Below are 23947 nucleotides of genomic sequence, written 5' to 3'. Positions count from 1 at the left end.
ACGTTTGATAAATCCATTGGCATTTAAATGTAGCACACTCCAGTTTTCATATTCCTGCAGTCACTAGGCTTGCCTTGTTTTGTGTAAAATCAGACACATTTCCAGTGTAAACATAATGGTAAATTAAAAATCAACCAGAGCTAGTACCAATGACCAGGTCAGTATCAAAGTAGGTACCAGTCACCTGATTCATACCAGAGTCGGTACCAATGATCTGGTTTGGTCTTGTTTGACACCAATAGCACCGGGAGCTAGAAAGCGATCCTGTAGGGCAGGACTAAGAGCGTGCTCTTCTAAATCCCTCTCTCCTTCACCAAGGAAGAGGAACAGAAGCCACTGTCACATCCACATCCTGGCTGTACTGACTAAGAGCTATAAGAGATATATCCCATTGGGTAAAGGTTTTCTATTTCAGGGAACCAGGGTTATGATAATAACCTTAAGATTTTTGCGTCGAAGCAATGGTCCCAACCCGTTTAACAGATCATCAAACCTTTCACTTGTCATTTTAAAAGATTTCTTACCTGCATCTCTCTAATTTAATGTATGAAATGTTCCATTTCGGATTATGTTGGCTGAGAGAACGGATGTACCAACAATGTAATTATTCTTATTATTTTTTAAACCTCTTGTATGATGTACAAACTCGGCACATCTCCTAAAATTTGAGTCTGAAATCCCACTTACACATACAAAAATGTAATTGTAAATAGTAGCGAGGACTATGTTTTAGATGTAGAACGTGAAAGTGGCATTAGAAAGAAAAATGTAAAAAACAAAGGAACGGAGAGTAAACAGATGAAGACCCAAATGTCATTGCCAGCGATCAGCTTTCAAGAAGTATGCAAGTGGGCTGTAAGCTTGTTTTGGACAGTGGTTAAAGCCTGGAAAGAAATGCAAAAGCAGAATTTAAGTAGATCATTCATGTAATAGATGGAGGTTTACAAAGTGATGATGAAATTGCTTTTCCTGAAAAATGACATCATTCCAGAAATGCTGTCCAAGAGCACTGCCAGTCAGTAATACACCTGTTCATAATTTAACAAGCCAGACAGGTATAAAAGGACAGGTTTCAAAGACAGAAGCTGTCTGTTGGAAGGTAAGGAACTGCTTATAGAGCTGAATGTGGTGTACATTAACCCTTTGAGTAGAGCATTCTAAAACACTGCTGGTCCTATGGGAGTGAGTTTTTTTTTTCTGTCTTCTGCATGCACTTGACTATTACGAGTACAGCTTAAAAACAAGCTGAAAGCTATATGTTTATACTGGTGTGTATGTAATGAATATTGATGAAATGTAGACAATTCATTTGTACCATAAATAAATAAAACAAGTGTATTTTTTTTTTAGTCATTGCGAAAGGTTTTGACTAAAAAATAACATGTAGGCAATAAACAATAAACAACGGGGTGGAACAACCATAACAACGTGCCCTAACAAAAAAAAGAAAAAGAAAGAAAGAGAGAGAGAGAGATGAATAAATCACATCCAGGTAAACAGGTTGTGGGGGCGGAGGGAGTGAGAGTGTCTAATGCTTCAGCGTATGATTCTCCTTGAAGCATGGAGCAACGCACAGAGCTTGGCACCGCCTTTTCACTGTCACTTGATGTTGATGGTAAATATTCTTCGTTTATGTCTTCACTGACACACTCACTCGCTGACATCCGACTCAGTGTAAGAATTGTATTTATTTGAATTTAAATTGGAATCTGAATTCAGTATTATTACTAATACTTCTTTCTCACTGAGCAATTTTTGTCGGTTTAAAAACACTGTTGACATTTTTGTGAATGGGTTTATTATATGTAACTCAGTAAATATGTGGCAGAGGGAACAAGAGACCAATAAAAGGTGTTCCAGAAACCTAGTGTTAAAATATCATGTGATTAGAGGTTTTGTAGGTTCAGTAATTCAAGTTTAAATTTGCAGAACGTACCTGTGCGTTCGTACTCCCTGGGGACCACAGAGCAGCAAACGTACCGGTATGTTCGTACTACTCAAGGGGTTAAACAATGTATATTAAATCTGTGATTTGTGAATAATATAGTAAACCAGATTAACATCTGACTGGAAGTTAGGAATCCTGTTTAATTGGGCTAGGATGTATTTTTGTTTTGTTTGGCCCTGTCCACACTACATAACTGATCTTGAGAACCATGCCGTTCTAACTAATCCAGCTCAAGTGTCCACACTGAAATATACTGTATCATATTTAGTCTGACTTATTGCACCCACACACTATTAGATTGGTTCAGTTACAGTTCCTAGCAGCGCAATGAACAGTGGAAATTAATACTACAGGGGTGTTCAATTATATTCCTTGGAGGGCTGGATAAGGCAATGTCCAAGTCTTGGGGAGCCACAGGGGGGTAATGATGTGAATATTTGGAAAGCAAATATGTTTATAATCTTAATGTTACTAAAACTATTACATTAAATTGGACATCTAATTTCCTTTCTTGTCTAAAATTGACATCCCCTGGCATATTCTTTCTTTAACAGTAACATTAATATAAGAAATCAGATTTCATATAGCACACTCAACCTAGATGACAAATTCTGCAAAACTGGTAAAACTAAAGCAGATCAAATCTTTGCATCCTTTGCTTCTATTAACCAGCTTGATGACTTAGTTGATGGGACAAAAATCAGCTACATGTGCTTTAGATCCTATTCCCACTAAATTGTGTAAATAAGTATTTTCTAACATAGATAAAAATATAACTTAAAGGGTATATAAGGACCTTATTGTGTTATATGTTACCAGGTGTTTCTACAACTGTTTAAGTAAGGAGTGTGTATATTGTTTTAATGGCATATTTTTTTTTACATCTTGACCACTTTTCTTCACTTTTAAATTGGAGTACTCTCTGGTTGTTTCTGTTATACCTCCAAGATGACTTGGCATGTATTTCTCAGAACAACATTTTCCATCATCCTCCTGCTCACTGGTAAATCCACCTCAGTTACATATGTGAGCAGAAGGATGATGGGGAAATGTAGTTTGAGTGGTCCATGCAGGTCCATATGAAGCCATCTTGGAGGCAGTGGAATGCAATTTAAAAGTAAAAAAAAAAAAAAAAAAAAAAAGTGGTAAAAAATAATAAATAAATAATTAAAACAATGCACACCTTACCTCAACAGTTGTAGCAACACATGGGAACATGTAACACATATGAAATAAAAAGGTCCTTATATACCCTTTTAAAAAAAACAACCGTAGATCCAAATGTTCTTAATTTTAGGTCTCTCAAACCTCCCCTTTTTATCCAAACTTCTAGAGACTAAACAACTGAACACATTCCTTGCAATACATAATTTATATGAAATTTCAGTCAGGCTTCCATTCCGCTCATTTTATTGAAGCTGCCGTTACCAGAGTGGTAAATGATGTGCTGATGTCTTCCGACAAGGGTTCACCCTTAGTTCTTATTCTTTTTGGATTTATGTTCATCTTTTGATATCATGGACCATTCAATTCTGATTGGATGTCTTCAGAATCTTGTTGGAATGTTGGGTAGTGTCTTGTCATTGTTTAAATCTTAACTTTCAAATAGGTTTCAGTATGTTAGAATTTATGAATATTCCTCTTTATTGACAATTTATTGTGAAAGGCCCTATATCAAGTAAAGATTGATTGATTGACCTTGTATGTGATACTTTTTAAAGTGTATGTGGATTGCTACTAAATGTTCTGATTTTTGTTGTATTTTGTAGAACCCCGAGATGCTGACCAGGAAGATCAAGTTGTGGGACATCAATGCCCACATTACCTGTCGTCTGTGTGAGGGTTACCTAATTGATGCTACCACAGTAACAGAATGTTTACATACGTGTAAGTAAAACAAAATTGACCGTTTTACTATTATTGTGAAAACAAGTATAGATAAACAGTACAACACACTAAATGACTGTCTACCATGTTAACTTCTAAACCAAAATTTTAAAATAGAAGATGGGCGGAAGGAAAGAACTGTAGAAGACTTATCTTTCACTTTGTCTCTAAAAAGAAGGCTCTGGCTGTGATTCCGTAGTATACTCTGATCAGTGCATTGCCCTCTGGACTGGACAGTTGGTTTACAGTTTTGGTTGTGGGGACACACATTTCTACCTTCTTTGAAACCTACTTGCCACTGTAGCACTAGGTAAGCAAAAAAGGAATATAAGAAAGCAAGACAGCAAGTCAAGACAAAATATTACTTTTTAATAGCTGGTGGGGCAAGAATGGTTGGATAAATCATAAAGTTAATTAAATTGCCAAAATCACTATTACCGCCTGTATGTTTTATATTGTAATTATATTTTAACTAAACATTGCTTAAATAATCACACTGGGTGGAAAGTATCCAATCACAAGTTTAGGGTTTGATTTGTGCTTTCTTTCTCTCTTGAGATGCCTTCAAATGTAGCATATGCGGAGGAAATCTGCATTGTACATATCTCCTGTGTTTTACACCTGCAGTCTTGCTGTGTATTTTGTTTTTAGTTTGCCTCACATGTGAATACAGAGTTCTCCAGTTGCAAATTTTAAGTTGCTTGTCTAATAAAATTCAAGTTCAATTAAGGTAATTTGCTTATTTTGCAATTTGGTGCTCTCTTGTGGCTGATGCTTACAACTTCACGAATATGATTTTCTTGTGACCTGTAGTGTGTGCTTTTATAAAACACTTGACCTATTTTTAAAATAAATATCTTACATTTTTTTTCCTGCTGAGTATATGTCCTCAGTGAGAGGAATATAGTGGAGTATGATTTATTTATTTATTTGTTTGTTTATTTATTAATAGCTACTTTGGCCCTACTTGTTAATCTATAGTCTTGGAGCAACTTGCAGACCACTTACTATTCCTTACTCTATTCCTGTAACAGATTCCTCTTGAATTAAAATCTGCTAGAGCTATTATTGATTGATGTATTTATTATTTTAATCTTCTATTTAATGTGGAAAAAAATAGGTGCATATCACTTTCTCTTCTAAAAGAGCCTTTGCAGAAGTGTCCTCTAAGAAAATATGAGAAGAGGTTAACAAAGTATGCACTGACATTTATCGCATGTATTTATTTGCCCTTACCAACATTGTAAAATAATTGAGATTTCTTTAAATATGGACTTCGTCCTTCAAAACAATTGAAGCATTCACATGAAGAAACATATGTAGTGCACTCAGAACTTTTGAGATTAATTCCTTATCAAATTAAGAGCTTGAAACAGTGTGCAAAGTTCCAGTATAAGACAGGGTTGGCTGATTTAAATCAAGCTGATTTTAAATCGCTGATTTTAGATCATTTTTTTCATTTAATACCTATTTTATGTAGTTTCTCAACGAAAATACATGCAAAGTATGTTTTAAAAACCTTTTATTAACGCAAATATCTTGAACTCTTACTGTCTATAAACTAAAAGTCTAAGCGCAAATGTGAGTGCAAGTGCTGACAGTGTATTTTTGATGACTTTCATAGTAAAAACTGTGACATGCAATCGTTGACTTGCTTCACAACCGTCTTTGAACTGTTTCCCAGCCCCTCAATGTGTGGCTCAAGCTGTTCTGCGCACAAAAAGGAAAAAAGGGTCGCTGCTCCCGCCAAATTAACAGCCCTAGGGCTTTGCTACCACAAGTGCGAGGCCCATTTCACCAGGGCCATCTGAACTAGTGGCCATGATGCACAACGGGCACTTGGATGCTCACCTCCATTCAACTAGTTACTGTACACCAGGGTTTTTCAACCTTTCTGTTACAACTGTACCCTGTACAAATGTACAACTGTCTGGAGGTTTCAGCTCAAGTACTCTTTACAGTTATCACTCTACTGAGCGGTACCACAGATGCAAGAATAATCAGAGAATAATCAGATTTTTCCACATTTATTTCATATATGATTTATGTCACAACAGTTTGGGACTGACAAACTGCTGGTTTAGGACAGAATATCAAACGGTAATAATTACATGTTAGGATGCACAGAATATTATGGAATCTCTTCTGAAACATAAATATTTGCTTTCTATTTTGCAAATTTATTATAAATAATCCAAAATAGTTTGCACTTTAAATGTTTGTCACGTTACTATTTAATTCCCATCTCTGCATGATTGTGTGCCATAAAAACATCAACCTCAAGAAAAACTGTAATAACTAACAATGATAAACTTTTTTTTTTAAAGCCAGCCTAAAATTATCCAGAGAGACTCTGCATAACTTTCCATTGCCTTGTACTTTCTGAAGACTCTTTTTTGTTTGTTTTTCTTCCTTTTATTTTTCTTTTGCAAGTAATACATATATCTGTTTTTTACTCTAAATGATACACAGCACGGTAAACAATGTAACCAAATCTCTCTTACCTGGAATAGTTGTGTCTGCTAACATTGGTTTGTTGGAGTTCACAAAGAACTTTTTTTTCAGCTTAATAGGGTAACCATTTCACTTCCTTTTTTGTTTATGTGTAGAGGTTTTTGCTGCATTACAGCACTTCATTTATTTTCTCTGCATTTTGTTAATGGACGTGTGCAACACCCTAACGTTAATTGTGTAGTTTTTTTGTTTTGTTTTTTCGCTTTTCTTGTTATAAATTTCTTGAATGCAACTGTTCATTTGAAACTATTTTACCCAACAGTACTACTTGCACATTTGATCACCGTCACAACTTGTAAAAAACTCTGTACATGAACTCCCAAAATGACAAGCACCTATGGGTACATTATTTTACGATATGATAATATTTTTTTTGTTGCATGTGTATAGCTGTTATGTGTTATATCTTAGAGTGTGAGAATAGGACAAACAGCATACTGAATGATAATACCCGAAAATAATCTTAATATTTTTAAATAAAAGTAGCCGGAGCAGATGTCATTTTAGATGGTGGATAGCGCCGGTTGCCGGCTATTTGTGAAAACCTTGTTACAGTGCTTAAAAAAACTAAGAACACGGTTTAAAGTAGTAAAGAGAAAGGCTTGTTCGAGGCCAAATAATTTTTACCATGCTGACATTATTTTATCCTTATAGAACTTGCGATGCGATGGATACAATTGGGTTTGTGTACGGGGGTGTGTTTACGCTACAACCTAACTTGCTTTCAATTTCTTATTCTTACTATGATTGGCTGCAAAGACAACAGGGCCAACCAATGATTCGAAAATGTTTTGTTGGGTGGGTTTTTGTTGTGCACAGTTTCCTAGCAACTGGTTATTACTTGTGCAATATAAAATAAAGAAGGACTTGTCGTTAATATCTCAGTCACGGAGCCCGAATGTTAAAGTCAGAGTCAGAGTCACACAAGTTCGAGTCTGATCCAAGTCCCGGACTCGTACTGTAAGTCTATAGTGTGCAAAGGATCCTAATGACAATGCAAATTGCTCCAGTTTTGTAGATCTGCGTTCAGTAGGTCCAAAGGCATTAAATTTATTCTGAAAAGTGGTGCTGTAGATTTTCTTCAGACATTGGTTCTTTAAGAGAGTTTATTGTACTTGATAATGCTGTCTACAATATGTGGGAAGTGGATTTTTTTTTCACGTATACAAGCTTGTACACCCTTGAATTTTCCAGGCATTGGCTCCACTATCAAAACCTTCGGCAATTGTCGATGCCAATACTATGATTTTGCAATTTTTGTAACAACGTTTCTGGAATGTCCTGCAAAATCAAAGAACTTAATAAACCTTCCACAATTTTTCCAGTCTCTGGTGTCTTTATCCATATGTACATACATCAGAATAAGTACATTTTGTTCTGTGTGAGAGATGTCTGGAGTAGCGTCACAAATGGCAAAACAATAAATTACTAAAAACACGTTGACCACATCAAGGGAAGTAATGTTAAATGTTAAAGTAATGTTAAAACTATACAATGCACTTGTAAGACCTCATCTTGAATATTGTGTGCAGTTCTGGTCACCTCGCTATAAAAAAGATATTGCTGCTCTAGAAAGAGTGCAAAGAAGAGCGACCAGAATTATTCCGGGCTTAAAAGGCATGTCATATGCAGACAGGCTAAAAGAATTGAATCTGTTCAGTCTTGAACAAAGAAGACTACGTGGCGACCTAATTCAAGCATTCAAAATTCTAAAAGGTATTGACAGTGTCGACCCAAGGGACTTTTTCAGCCTGAAAAAAGAAACAAGGACCAGGGGTCACAAATGGAGTTTAGAAAAAGGGGCATTCAGAACAGAAAATAGGAGACACTTTTTTACACAGAGAATTGTGAGGGTCTGGAATCAACTCCCCAGTAATGTTGTTGAAGCTGACACCCTGGGATCCTTCAAGAAGCTGCTTGATGAGATTTTGGGATCAATAAGCTACTAACAACCAAACGAGCAAGATGGGCCGAATGGCCTCCTCTCGTTTGTAAACTTTCTTATGTTCTTATGTTCTTAACTCAGTGAATTAGTTTTGGCTTTCCAGGGATAGAGAATGAGCTTGTAATTGCGCTCCCTTTTTGAGACTTTGTTTTACCTTTTTTAAGGATAGCTTGATCACGGAGAAGGGGGTGGTAGTGCGAGACAATTTCAAGTACGGGGTGTCATGATATAAAAATTCTCTCATACAATTATTCTGTGGGGTATTATCACGATAATTGCCGTACAACACGATATTTTATAAAACTACAATTTTTTTTTACAGATTTAAAATATTAACTTAACTAAACATGTTTTACAACATTATAAACCAAATAGAAAAAATATAATAGAACAGATAACTGAATAACTTTTGATGCTGTCATGTTTAACAAGATCCCTGGAAAGGTTTCTGCTCAACCGGTCCAGTAGTTCTGGAGGAGTTGCATTTTAAAGCTAAAATGTAGAATCCAAAAATGGTGGCTACGTCACGTCACGTGATATGTGTAATTGCACACCCCTCCTCAACATATGTGAGAAGTTTGAGGGCAATAGCAGCAATGGTTTTTGTTGTTTTAGTGTCTTCAAAATGAGTTACTACAAATACAATATGGCTGCCAAACCATGTGACCTGTTCGCTCCATTTTGCATCAGGGTCAGCTTCCCGTAGGTATCTACCAACATTCCAAATGGCGAGTCTCTACCCTCAACGGTTTTCATTTTATGGACCGTTAAAGATTTACCATTGCGGCGGAAGGAAAGAAAATAATAATAATAATAATAATAATAAATAATAATAATAATAATCTTTTGACGAACAGTGAGCTTCCAGTCATTCTGCTTGGAAGCCTAATAATAGGCTAAATAACTTTAAGACAACAGATTTTAGGACCACGTTAACGACACTAGGAGTCAGAACCCAGGGGTTTTTAAAATGCAAACTGTTTACTGCTGACTTGTACATCATCAAAACTTGAATACGTTAATTAAATTAATGTTTGAAAATGCTAATATATTGTTGAAAATAAATAATTAGAAAGCAGCTGCAAGGATATAGTGTGTGCTGAGCATTTAGAGAGTAGTCAAATATATTGACGTTTCTGTTCCAGTACACACCATACTCACTATGTCTATGTGTTTGATTTAAACACAGTACAACGTCGCATATCCAACCCCCTGTGGACAGGGATATAGGCGGATATGTGAAAAATTTGCGAACATCTATAGAAATAGCATTTACACAGTCATAAATAGATTAATGAGCAAAAACAACACGTAAACTGCTTTAAACATGGGGAAATGTTCTGCTTTAAAAATAAGCAAATGTAAACGTAATTAGGCTACAGATAGACAGAGTTGCTATGCGGTTTACCTTAAGCCATTTCCATGCAAAGCTTGAAAAATAAAAAAGCAAAAAAAAAAAAAAAACCTTTACATATACAGTAACCTGCAACTGTGGCTTCTGTCTTAACTCTAGAAGTCCCTGCCTCCCTGGTTCAGCTTTCTTAATATCTCTGTCACGGCACTTCGCACTCATTCTTGATATTGCCAATAGCCAATAAGCAGCTCGGTTTGAAAATTGCTTTGGATATTTTAAACAACCGGCCAGTAAACATTGCATTTTTGAAGCTTGCTTTGTTTAATTCAAATGCATTTAAAAGCTACAACAACACAATGCCAATATCTACAAGCGTGCGCTCCATCATATAAACACATTGCCCCAAAAAAAGAGTAAAACACTAAGCAAATAGCAAAATGAAATCTAAATATTATCCATGCACAGAACTGTAGTGCTAAAATTTCCATTGCAGTGTTAAAATGTTTGTCCTCCTTAACCTGTGTAGCTAAAAAAATACATTAATTTTGGTTCTTAATCATTAAACGGTAATACTTAAACGGATTGGGATTATTATTATACACGCAATTGGTTTTACTATCAGGACTTCCTTATCGATGTTGCTTCTTTATAAAGTGCTTGCTGGTGCTGTAAATGCGTGAACATATTTGTCGTGTTGTTGCTCTTTAAAAGAACAGCGCGACAATTTATAGATTGGCCCTGTCTCTTCAATAACCTGACCATCATCATTTTGTTTTAAAACCAAGATGAGCCCAGATAACTGATTGTGTCTGATTTTCTGCATTCTGTCCGATTGATGTGTCTCTGAGTGGACAAAATCATAAATATAAATAAATAAATTACAGCGATAATTAATTAAAACTGTTGACAATTTTGCAATTATTTATGTTTTTATTGTCATATCGCAACACCCCTAATTGTGAGCATCTCAAATTTTAGAACTGTTACCTTGAAATGCCAAATTTCTTGATGCTAGAACCATCTCTCGATTTAATGCGTTAGTCTTTTCTGCTTCTGATTGGATTTGTTTCTGAGTTTGCTATCGATCCCTTTACTTTGTCTCGTAAAGCAGTAAAGACTGCTTTAGGTTTCTCCTCTGCCAGTAACAGTGTTGATGCTGTCTACTCCTCTCATGCTCTGGAAGTTTTTCATATAATTGTCCGATTTTAAAACTGCGTCTTCGTCCACTCTGTTAGGCCTGCTGCTAAATTCTTCTTGTGGAAGGATGTTGTTTTAGGCCTAATTTGCAGCAGTAAAGAAATAATTGAATAGGCTGCTTGTTTCTCAGTCCTGATTCCCTTTTTGTTCTCTTTCTGCTTTGGGGAGCCAGATTTAAGATGATATCTCTTTTAAAAAGCTGTTAACAGTATTGCTAGCACGTCACAACCATACATGAGGTCTGTCACAAGCGCGCACGCTGCAGTAAACCTGTTTGGCACAACCTGTATCACCGTTCAGCTAGAACCAATTTTTTAATTTAATTTATTTATTTAAGTTTACGGTATGATTTCAATGCCGACAGAATCATAGCTTGATTTGACAGTATTACATTTTTTTTTTTTTTTCTGACAATGCCTCTGCTTGTTTGAATCTGCCAGTTGAACTCCCTGTTTCCATCAGCAGGGACTAATTCAATCTGTTAAGTTTTCGCACTCTAATTTGAGCTCTGAGTGCCAAATCGCAGAAAGGTACTGTGTCACAATTGTTTGTGTTCCAAATGGTCAGTTTGGTTCAAAATTTAACCACACTGTGTGTTATTTGCACATGAGTGTTTGTTATGTAGCTTGTTACCAATCGAAACGAATGGTATTATTTTAAATTGCTTTCAGCTTGATCCCAGTGGCAGATGGAAATTAACATCTGTCATTTCAACATAAATTGCACCCATTTCTGATCTGTTCTGACCAGCTTAGATTTCTATCCCATCCTTGACTGCCCATTTTCTCTGTTTGTTTTTGTTTTGTTTTTAACATAGACCGTCTTTTTATTACCCCCATAGATTTGTTTTTATTTTCAGTGTACCGTATACCTTAATATTGCATTTCAAATTTACAATAAACACTGTTGCTGCCAGTGTTTGAGCACCCTATTCATATACATTACAGTATAATGAGAATGTTTTTCCAAAGTTATGTTCCAGAGTGGCGCTAGAGGGCACACTTTAGCTGAAAATAAATATGGAACAGTTTGTAAAGAGAGCACTAGTTATGTGATATTGCTGCCAAAAATGGTAAAGAATGTATAATTGTACGTGTGGGACATATTATGCTAACACGATATGGCCTCATCTTCCAGAGTACTGTCTAATTAGAGTGAAATACCCTCCGTTATTGTGCTGGTGTCGCTGGCTCCTGGAATAACCTGTACGTTTTTTGGAGGCTTGTATGCTAAGTTGTAGGATACTAAAATCTTCCTGAAACAGAGTTATTGGATACTTAATGTACAGTATGGTATGTATTAAATTAATAAACTGGCTGTTTTTATTATCACAGTGTTTAATATGCCGGGTTGGTCCCAACCTCTGTCCTTTTACACAACGTTGTTATTCAGTAACTGTAATCTGGTACATTGTTAAATCAATACATGACAGGATACCCCAATAAGTCAATTTAATGTGAATGCTTGTAATGGTTCAAGAACTGTACCAAAATCTAAATGTTGTAGGGTATATTTATTGTCTCTCTTTTTCTGGGTCACCCTGTGCAGTTGAAAGGCAGGTTTCTATTTTTATTTTTCAACTTCCATCTCTTCAGCCTAAAGGTGATGGGATGATTTTACTTGTGATGTGTTTTGTAGTCTGCAGGAGCTGCCTGGTGAAGTACCTGGAAGAGAACAACACTTGTCCAACATGCAGAATTGTGATTCATCAGAGCCATCCTCTACAGTATATTGGGTAAGTAACACTGCAAATTTCAGTGTAACTGAAACGTACCCATCCTGGGTTGTCCCACACAACCAAATAAATACAAAATGCTTATTACAAACGCACACTTCCAAAATGTTAACATCTTTATTTGAAAGAGGCATGCAGTTGTGGTAGTAGGTTGATTTTTTTGTTAAGGCTATACAATGTAGTGGGATTGAGTATGAAATTAGGGATACCTTGTATGTGTAGCACACACAATTTTTTGTAAAAAAACCTAAAATGTGGTTATGCAAATGTCATCTCAAGGGATGTGTTCGAATGTTAAAAGGTTCTTCAGGTGGCATTCACATAGTCCAGAAGTTTTTTCTTATTTTTCTGTTAACAAAAACTATTTGACAATGTGTGAATACTATGAATGACACATTAAATGTCACTCATGCAAAATTCGATCTTTCAATTTGTATAATTCCTATTACTTAGACAAAAGTTGTTGTATTAACCCTTTGCAGTCCATTTATTAAGCGCTTGTCAGGTCCAATTTATTTTCACACACACTGTTTATTTTACATGTGCTGTTTTAAAATATTTTTTTCAGTGTAAAACAGGTTTAAAAGGCACTGAATCACAAAAGGGCACTCAGTACTGTATCTCCAGCCAAGCCCCACCCCTCATTCGCTGTATTTTTCACATACCTTTTTATAGACGTGCATACTGATAAATCCTCTCCTGATCACTGGTTTTATCACCAAACTCCTCAATAATGCGATCCAAGTCATTATTTTATTACTATAACATCTCAAAAAGCTTTGTTATGTCCGTGTTATGTCTGTAGTGCATGGGGCTATGAGATAGGCCCTTTCTTTCGGTTTCATTAAGCTCCTATCCGTCTCACTCGGCCATTGAAATGTTTTCTCATCATTTTCCGGAGAAAAAACGACTAGAGACCTGTGCTTTACGTCTTTTTGATGATGTTGGACAGGGTCCGACATCGGACTGGAAAGGGAAAATTGTAATGTTGGACCTTATCCGACATAGGATCGCAAAGAGTTAAAATCCAGTACCAAATCGTTATACGTAGCACCACTTTATCAGTGACTTTATCAGTGCCGTGGATTGGAGCAGGGCATTATGCAAAAGCACTGGGGGAGTACCTTTAGTGGCAGTATTGTTTAAAAAAAATATCTACTGAATACCTAGCGTACAAGACGCAAGATAGGTGTTATGGTAGAATAAGTGTGAAACCTAAAACTGAGCACTGAGTATACTAAAGCACTCCACCTTTCAAAAAAAATAAGCAAACCAGAGTTGAAATGTCACAGCATGGAGGCAGGCACCTCTACTGTGTCCAATAAGTGGGGTTCAGAAAGATAGGAGAAAAAGACAAACATTTATCTATAGTTTGCAAAAAGATGTTCATTCAGCCTGAAGTCGTTGAGCTGTGTTTTGTTTTGTAAAAAATGAGCATTTGTTTTCAGCAGACTAGGGTGGGACCAGGGGAATAAATGTTATAAAGACACATTGCGGTACCCTGCATTGTGCAAAAAATTTGCAAGTAAATAAGTGTAAGTATTAATTAATCATTATTTTGTTGCAATCCTATTTTTTGGGTTAAAAAAAAAAAAGAGCAAGCACTATTTATGAAGGATTTTCAGTGAAATATAAACTAGTAGCTATGGTGACGATCACCAGTAAATTTAGTACTATTGAAGGTAAAAACCTTCGTCCAGTAATGTGTTTGGAACCTTCGAAGGTCAAAATATACCCTTCATACAGCCCTAGTCATCTGTTTTTTACTCTGTAACATATATAAGCTGCATCTCTCTTTGCAAGTCTGTTTGTCACAATATGCAGCAGGCCTAACCAAATTAAATTACAAATGGAACAGGTACCAAACTAATAAGTCTGTCAGCCATTAAGGAGACTTTTTATTCCCCCCCCGATTGTAGATTTGACATTTGTTGAGGGATGGTCACGTATCCCTCCCCAATGCAATTTAGCAAAAGATTTAAAAAAAAAAAAAAAAAAAAAAAAAAAAAAGTTTCTAGACTTAAGAGTATCCAAAGTCAGTTTTCAAAATTGCAGTATATAGTGCTTGGTAAGGCTCTAATGTCACAGTTCACCTTGCAAATTAAAATTCACTAAAGATCACATATTTAAACAAAAGACATGACAGTATTTAAGTCTGTTTTAATGATGAACTGTTTTACATTACCATATCTCGTCTCGTTCGCTTTGTTTTTGTTGCATTTTCGTCAGGGAAATTGGAGGAAGCGCTGTGTAACTGCACAATAAAAACAGACTGATTTGGCATGTGAGAAAAAAATGCAAGCTGTGACGGATAATCAAATAAATTATAACATTGAAGAGATGGGCTTTATATCAGAAAACTGGTGAGTCGGAAATCGTGTGTGATGGGTGCATTACTTTTCACACTTACATAATGGGAATCGATTTGTTTCTTAATACAAATGTCGTATATCCAAGTGCTTACTGTACTGTATGATTGCGGTAACATCTCAAATATGCAGAAGCCTGCAGTATATCAAGTAGTTAAGTAATGCTTTTGCTGAAGAGAGTAATAGTATTATATTTTTTTAAGCAGCTAGCTAATTTCAGTACACTCCTGGGTGTATAATTTGTGGCTAATTAGTTTAACTTGCAATATTGTGTTATATACGTATTGCTACTTTATTTACTACTACTACTAATAAAAATAATTCATTCTGTAGATTGTCTACACATTTATATTTTGGCATTTCTTTTTTTTTTTTATTTTTACTCACTGCATCAGGCTGGCTCTATATATGAATGGTGTTGACGTGGTTTAACCTGGTGGATTCAGATGCTTGCAGCCTCTCTGCTTTGCCTAGTGTCTGAACTAAATCCTGGCAGAAATGAACAGCTACAAAATGACAGAATTACACAACTGTAGATTCATATTGAATCTAAACTAAATGAAAACACATGGTGCACTGAGGTATACGAATGTGTGTCTGTATTAATCACTTTATAAAAATAATATTATTGATTTACTGTACCTTATATTCATTTATTTTGTATTTCACTGCAGATGCCATAAACTAAATTATATAGGAAGCGGTTGCTTCTGTTATTTTTGCAAAAGGTATTTTGAGTGTGACGTGCTAAACCGTGAGGCCTGGTCACCCTAGCAATAACGCCTGCGCACGAATTCAAGTGATACATAACGTAAAAATGAAGAATAATTCCTTTTTTTACTCAAGTTTTTTTTTTTTATGATTTACAGCGTAGCTTTTGGTTTTAGACTCATACATATTTCAGTCAAATTAAATAAAAATTGATTTCGATACAGCTACAGTTTATAAATAGGGGGGTCCTAGCTAGAAAAAGTTTGAGAAACATTGATGTTGGGTTTTGTGTTTCTATCTGTCTACTAGTGTTTACCAATCCCCTCTTTTCATAAGCACAGCAAAGTTATATATATATATATATATATATATATATATATATATATATATATATATATATAGACAGACAGATAGAGAGAGAGTTAGTGGACAAATAAATGGAAACACCTAGGTAAGTGAGGGGCACCAAGTATATTGAAAGCAAGGGCTTCCACACAGGTGTGGCTCATGCGTTAAGCAAATAACATCCCAGCACGCTTAGGGTCATGTACAAAAATGCTAGAGAGGCCTGGTTGCCTATAATTATGGCTAACATAGCTGCAAGAGGAGACCTCAGTGACAAACCACTCATCACACCTGGCAATACACGTTTGAGAGTCCAGTTGTGCAAATAGCACAGGCAATGGACTACCGAGCTGTGGAGAAATGTGATATGGTCAGGTGAATCCTCCTTCACCATGTTCTCGACAAATGGACGAGTGCACGTGTGGCGCCAACCTAAAAAACCCTATATCCCTGAGTTTGGTTCCAACAGTGAAGGGTTCTGGTGGTTCCGTAATGTTGTGAGGCACATTTTCTTGTATGATTTGGGTGCACTCATTCCTTTAGAAGGCAAGGTAAATGCTAATTACTACTTCATGGTGCGGAAAGATCATCTTCACCCCATATTGCAGCATTTCTTTCCTGCCGGGGTGGGGGGGTGTCTTCCAGGATGACAATGCCCCCATCCACAGAGCATGTGTGGTCACCCAGTGGTTTGATGAGCATGACACTGATGTTATCCATTTGTCATGGCCTTCTCAGTGACCAGATCTGAACCCAATCGAGAATTTATGGGATTTTCTGGAACGACGCCTGAGACACAGTTTTCCACCTCCGTGAACCAGAGTGAGTTGATAGACTTTCTCGTGGAAAAATGGAACCGCATCCCTCCTGCAGAATTCCTGAGGCTGGTAGAGACTACGCCACGGCGCATACAGGCTGTAATGGCCCAACGCCCTATTAAGTGACCTTACATTGGTGTTTCCATTTTTTTGTGTGTGTATATATATATATATATATATATATATATATATATATATATATATATATATATATATATATATATATTAGTTAGTTAGGCTGTTGTAGTAGTTACACCAATGTGGTTTTGTCGAGAGAGTTACAGCTGGGACAGTTAGAGACATTTCAGATTTTACAGACTCTCCTACTTTTTTACGTATATGACCTATTTGGTATAAGAGTATCATAATTTGTCAGTAACTAGAGTGCGTAGATTTCCTGTAAAATCAGCTTGAGTGAGTGACAGCTAAACAGTTAAGCTAAGGAGACTACTAAAAGGACTGTTGTGTAAAAAGGAGCACAACATGAACAATTTATAAGGTACGTGCAAAACGATTTCTCTTCAGTTTTTAAGTTGCCTAAAATTACAGGTAGATGGATGCTGTTTTGCAGTTATTATTCTTTTAAATATCTTATAAATAACTTATAAATTTAACTGCCTCAGTGGCATATCAGCGACACTTTGGGGTGTGTCTTGATGTTTGGTACATGGTGCTATTCTGTGATTCTGCCTTATCTCAGAAACAATTTGATTCAGATTTCATTATTTGTTTACATTGAAATAACTACATAAAGCAAAATATGCAAGTTACTTTAAACTAGTCGTCTTCTATAATGTAGCTGCCATATTTGCTGTTCTGTCATTTTTCGCCATTTCCAGGTAAACACGACAGATTGAAAATATTGATTTGAAATTCAATCAAAAGCAGTATTCTACTACAGTCATCTTGGTTTTTTAATTGAAATCATGCAATTTAAAAAATAACCATTGTGCTGGTTAATTGGCACTGTTAATTTAATTAAACCAGCACTTAATAACTAATGGAACAGGTCCTATTGCCAAAATCTGGTACACAGAAGCATTCTGGAGTCACTTTGAAGTCTGCTCAGTCCAGGCACATCAGATTCTCCAGATGGTTCAAAGCAAAGGAAATTTAGATAAAAATGACTGACTATATTGGAACAACAGAAATGTGAACCACTCAGAATGTAAGTAAGCATTGTAAAATGTTAACGTGTAATGTTAAAAAAAGAAATTCAAAATGCATCTGAGTATTTTCTCATTCAAAGGTAAAACCAATTCATTTTTTTAGGAATTGGATACCAGTAAAGAGAAATAGTTCCTCCTGTAATTTTTAAAGTTCAACTCTGTGTTGCCTTTTCAAAGCACAGAGCATGTTCTTCTTCTCGGTTCTATCCTGCACCAAAACATGCTGGGTTATTGCGTATGCTAATTGCATTGATTTCTGAGTTAATTAAATCGTTCCCATAGAGAAATATTAATATATTAAAACTCTATTTTTATCCTATTACTTTGCACAGCTTGCTGTGAGTTCTTGCTTAAAAATGTAAGTTTTAATTTAAAAGGATATTTGACAGAAGGGTTTTGGATATAGCTCTCAATGTATTATCCAGGTCAGTTTGGTTCACCTTTAACAATTTCATGATCATCAAAAGTAGAATATCTTGCGAACTGGTATAAAAGTAAAACTCATAGTTCAGAATCCATTAAGTACTAGTGCACCTCCGGTTTGGCGACCCTCAGCATTTACTGTACATACACCAGAACTAAAATGCTTTCTGCTTCAAAACTGGCAGAATCTGCAACACTCCTTTTTGATCTTGCAAAGCCAATCATTTTGAACTGGTGGAACCAACCCCCTTGTTTCCATAGAATTGCGCACAGCCATTCATGTTACTATCATTCCAAATGCAGTTCGGAAGAGATGGCTTTTGCCAACTGTAATGAATCTAAAAACCAATAAGTAAATTGATTTGTTGTTCCAACTATAGATAGTAGGTTGACAACAATGGTTGAAGGGAGTGTTGAGGGGTCTGTAGCCCTACAGCCCATACAGGGAAATCAAAATAATGGGACAGCTTTTACAAATGTCTCTGTGCTGTCGGAGAACTGCAATGTGATTATCATTTATTTCCCAGTTTTTGTGAAATGTACCCATTGCTGTGTAATATATAGTTCCTTGTGAAAATTCCCATTTCATAAAGAATAGTGTAAATATACATGGCAGTAACTGAAATGGCAGATGGATGGCTTGTTCCAGCATGGTGGGGTTGTGATGGCTGACCCAGGCTTGCATCTCTGCTCCCACCACGTGGCTGAACTGTTGAATGGCCACCAGTTCAGCCACCTCATTGACAGTTTGTTGGGTGGGGCAGAGCGACCGAGTCAGCTGGTTCTGGAGATGTTGCCCCTCTACGCAGGGCCTGACTCCCGTTGGGCGCTGGTACTTCCTGAACCAGCAGCGAAATGTCTCTCCTGTGATGTTCAGACGTTGGAGAATCGCCTGCTTGACCAGGTCGTAGTCCAAGGCAGCCTCATCCACCATGGCTCGGTAGGCTGCATGTGCCTCCCAGATCAAGCAGGGGCAAGTTGGGTGGCCTACCATTCCTGAAGCCATCTTGCCACTAAACGTGATGAGATAGGCTTCGAGATCATCCTCCAGCGTCATTGGGTCCCTGTCACAAAGACAGCCGAAGTGGGCGGCATCAGAACCAGGAAAAGGAATGAATGACAGAGAGGTGTGGTTTGGTGGAGCTGAACAAATGTTTCGCTCAGCATTTAATAAACAGAACAGAAAATAAAAAGGTTGTACAAACAAACACAGGACACGGCACACGTCGCCAAAACAAAAAGACAAACAAAACGGACTAGACAGACAAACACGGTGAGCAGATACTTTAACTACTATTATTATTATTCCTATGATTACTTTTACCTCCGTCTCCTATCCCGTTCTCCACTCACCGAACACCCACCCGCCAGTATGTGAAAACGTGCATCTATATATACTGTTGTGCTGGGATTCAATTACTAATTAATTATTCACTTGAATCCCAGCACGTGACTTAATAAAGTGCAATTCCCCGTGCTCACATATTATTACATTTTACTTGCACGTGAAGTGCTGTGCAATCCTCGTGCCTAAATACACATATACATTTTAAACACTCGTGTTACACAGACCCGTTTATATATAACATTTAAACAGACCACACGCAACACATAACATTTAATATACACAGGGGAGGGCACTTTGTCACAGTCCCCCAGTGGGCCAGGCACGCACAGCACCCCCATCCTCTCGTTGAGGGTGGTATACCGCTGTGCCGTCTCCTCCTGCCGCTGCACTTTCCTAGCTTCTCTCCTCCATGCCCCTCACTGGTCCAGGGCTTCCAGCATCGCCACTATCATGTCAGGTGGTAGTGCTGGCTCTTTGGCTTCAGCTCCCAAATCAGTATCGGTATGTCAATACAACAACAATAACAAACAGCAGCGCTCTGGCTTGTTAGCATGTCAGCGTAGTAGGGGCCTGCACTCAGGTAGATGCATCTCCTTTGTATGGCTAAACTCCTCACCATGATCAGTGCGGCGCCACGCTCTATCCAATCACGACACGCAACACAGCAGATCACAATAGAGCTGTTCATCAGTCTTACAGCTACACCATTTCACCAAGATGGCCAACTTCCAGTTACGTCTTACCATCTCGTCGGCCCATCCCTGTGAAGATGTACCACCAACCTTACTTGGGCCCTTCCAGGTCGGGAGGTAAATTTACAGTTCAAATTCATTCTTTCCCATTCACAGTTCTGATAAATTTAGATTGCATAGAATAATTTAGTCAACAGACCAATGAAATACATTTGGTTTTTAATTTTTTTGAATGGAATTGTGTCACACTGCATCTTTAAGTGATAACAGTTTGAAACACTGTGATACCAACCACTTGTATTGACAGATCAGCTTTTAGCCCTAGTGAAGAATTCAGGGGGTGTTTAAAGGTCCCACTGGCCGTGAACCTGTCTTGTCAAATGCATTGGAAGAAACACCGAGCTGAAGTGGCCTGTGATTTTTTTTGACTTTTTTATATATATATATATATATATATATATATATATATATATATATATATATATATATATATATATATATAAATAAACACCTCAAAGCATTATTAAACCCAGGGTTGCAGAAACTTATGGAGATAATAAGTTATACCTAGAACTACCTGCGCTGTCATTTTGACCATGATAGTAAAAACAGTAGGTTTGGCTTAGTGCAACTTTTCCCAAAGTGGTGGTCGCGACACAAATATGGATCACCAAACAATCTACAGAATATGACGTTCAGTGCACACTATTAAGATTTTATTTTACTGGTATTTTACCAAATATAAGTGTGACTTGCTTACAGATCATTAGCAGTAATTATGTAAACAATGTATCTTATGCTTTAAATATGAACCAGAAAATAAAGCATATGAAGACACTTTATTTGTGGTTACTTTGAAAACAAAAATGTTTAATCCTACTTGCAGCTGAAAGAAACAAAAAGATCTGGCAAATACCTACCTCCTTATATTAGCTTTGGTTTTTCTTACATTGTAAACAATTATGATGTGCGTACTCAGTTTGTCATTTGTTGTGTAGTATTGGCTCACGAAAGCCTTAAGCCATCCAAATTGAAGTGGCTTTTGAGACACTGCATCCAGATTGCGTTGGGAAAGGATACAAGTTTTTTCTAGAAGAAAGCGGATCAATTAGCAAAACAGCAAGACGTTCTTAAAACAATTGCTGAGGAACTAATATTACCAGCTGGAATTGACATCCTGGACGTCCGTGCTGCAGAAAAGTTAAAAGTAATTCCACTGCTTTCTACACCAGTTGTTCTCAACCCTGGTCCTGGGGGAACACTGCCTTGCTGGTTTTTGTTCCAACCATGTACTCAATTACATAATTGAACTAATAATTTGCTTAATCTGAGCTTTTTAATTATTTTAAACATATGGAGATTTCACTTTAGGTATAAAATTGTATAAGGAACTTAAATTATCCAACTTTTTTTAAGCTACATTATTTAAAAAGTCTGATGAATCTAATTACTAGTTCAATTAAGGATTCAATTAAGTAATTGAGCACTTAGTTAGAACAAAAACCAGCAGGGCAGTGTTCCCCCAGGACCAGGGTTGAGAACCACTGATCTACACCATGGAGCTCTGGCCTGTAAGAACATGTCTGAACTTTGATGTTTTAAATGCAGCAGTTTAGGTTGTGAACTATATGAGACCGGTGCTTTAAATGCACGTTGCTTTTAGGCTTTGTACTGTGAATTAGGAGCTGATCATGAACAGCTGTTAATGCACACAGATACATTGGCTTTCCTGTGGGAAGATGCTGCAGCGCCTATTTGAGCATCAAGAAGAGGTACGCTCCTTCCTCACTGAAAAAAGCACCCCTTTGCTGATTTTATTGATGATAATTTGCTTCTTTCACTGGCATACCTTGCAGATTTGTTCACTTACCTAAACAAATTACATTTAGCAGTGCAGGGAAAAAGTGGTAATATTTTTGAGCAGCACTGCCCAATTGATGCGTTCAAAGTAAAGCTGCAACTTTGGCAGAAACGAATGACAGAATGCTGTTCTGAAATGTTCCCACTTCTGTCTGAATTTATAGAAAAGAACAAGGAGTTTGATTTCTCCATTACCAGACAGGTAAATTGAGCTTTTAAAAGCCCTTCACGATAAGTTTGAGGATTACTTTCCTAGAAATCCACATGATGAGTATTGCTGGGTTGCTGATCCTTTTGCCATGGATGTAGCAAATCTCTCTTTGCCATCCAACTGGAGTCATAGCGCATCAATGTGACCTCTCAATAAAAAGCAAGCAAGATATTTCAGTTTTTTATTTTTCTTAAAAATATTTCCCCAACATAAAACCAATGTCACCTTACAATAATTGATTCTGAGTTTCAGTGTTTAAAAATAAAATATCAAACAGAACAAAATTTCAATATACCATTTGTAATTCGGTAATATGAGAGAATTGGTCAGGGGTCTGAATACTTTTGCAAGGCACTGTGTGTGTGTGTGTGTGTGTGTGTGTGTGTGTGTATGTGTATATATATATATATATATATATATATATATATATATATATATATATATATATATATATATATATATATATATATGTGTATGAATGAATACAGAAGCAGGCTGCATGTAGGCAACGTGTAAGTGTCAGTAGTGGCTGACTGGCCTAATCTTTGACAGGCTGTCAGTATGTTTGCAATGCTTCATGTTGAATTGAAAATTTAAATTGGTATTCTGTGTGTTGCAACACAATTTCAAGTTGATATGTTAGTTTTATACAATTTTGTACTAATAATTTTATAAAAGCAAGTAAAAACGAATAAATGAAACATTGTTTTTTGATTGGTTAAGTATTTAAGTTAAAATACCAAATTGTGAATAATTTTGGGTAATGGGTTCATTAGTTCATTTGGGTCACCGATCAAAAAGTTTGGGAAACACTGGCTTAGTGCACATGAGATCGATCACACGATTGAGCTGCTGAACTTCACGTTTATTTTGAATAGCTACAACAGAAGACTTTTTCAGATGGGATGTATTTATCAACAACTGTACAAATATTGATTGTCTAGTGAAAATGAATAGACCAACACAACGTAGGACTGCACAGCAAATCTGCACACGAAAATGAGCCAGACCAAGACAGTGATGAAACTTACTCTAATCAAAGTGAGGTTAGTGCTAATAGTGAAAGTGATAATGAAGTTGCAGGTATTCTGGGACAGAGACAAACACAACCACAGCTGTGGCAGGTGCGCTGCACATGTGCAGAAGAGGCATGTTGATTGCACAGACTAGACCCCGCAAGGTTTTTGTTTTACATTCCACAGTTTGAATAGTTATACTTTTCCATCTTTTGGACAGTTGTACATTCCATCTTTTGAATATTTGAATAATCTGCATTTTTAACAGCTACATTCCATCTTTTGAACAGTTGAACAATCCAGTTCCATCCTTTGAGCTTTTGAACGGTTAATAAACCATTTTAATGTAGTCCTGTTGTGCATGATTATATTGAAAAACAAAAATAAAGTTATAGAATAACAACG

At 36.6% G+C, this 23947-nt stretch overlaps 1 protein-coding gene across 1 annotated transcript in view; it reads left to right on the top strand.

The window, feature by feature from the left end:
• LOC121299039 (polycomb group RING finger protein 3) overlaps positions 1 to 23947 on the top strand; it is a 91300-nt gene that overhangs the window by 44593 nt on the left and 22760 nt on the right. Inside the window, exons 3-4 of the mRNA XM_041226520.1 lie at positions 3718 to 3835; positions 12484 to 12580. Coding sequence (XP_041082454.1) covers positions 3718 to 3835; positions 12484 to 12580 — 215 coding nt within the window. The remainder of the gene's footprint in view (positions 1 to 3717; positions 3836 to 12483; positions 12581 to 23947) is intronic.

Source organism: Polyodon spathula, chromosome 2, assembly GCF_017654505.1.
Source record: "Polyodon spathula isolate WHYD16114869_AA chromosome 2, ASM1765450v1, whole genome shotgun sequence".
Lineage (NCBI taxonomy): Eukaryota > Metazoa > Chordata > Actinopteri > Acipenseriformes > Polyodontidae > Polyodon > Polyodon spathula.
Note: the sequence above shows the minus strand (reverse complement) of the source record. Positions and strands in the feature narration are given on the sequence as shown.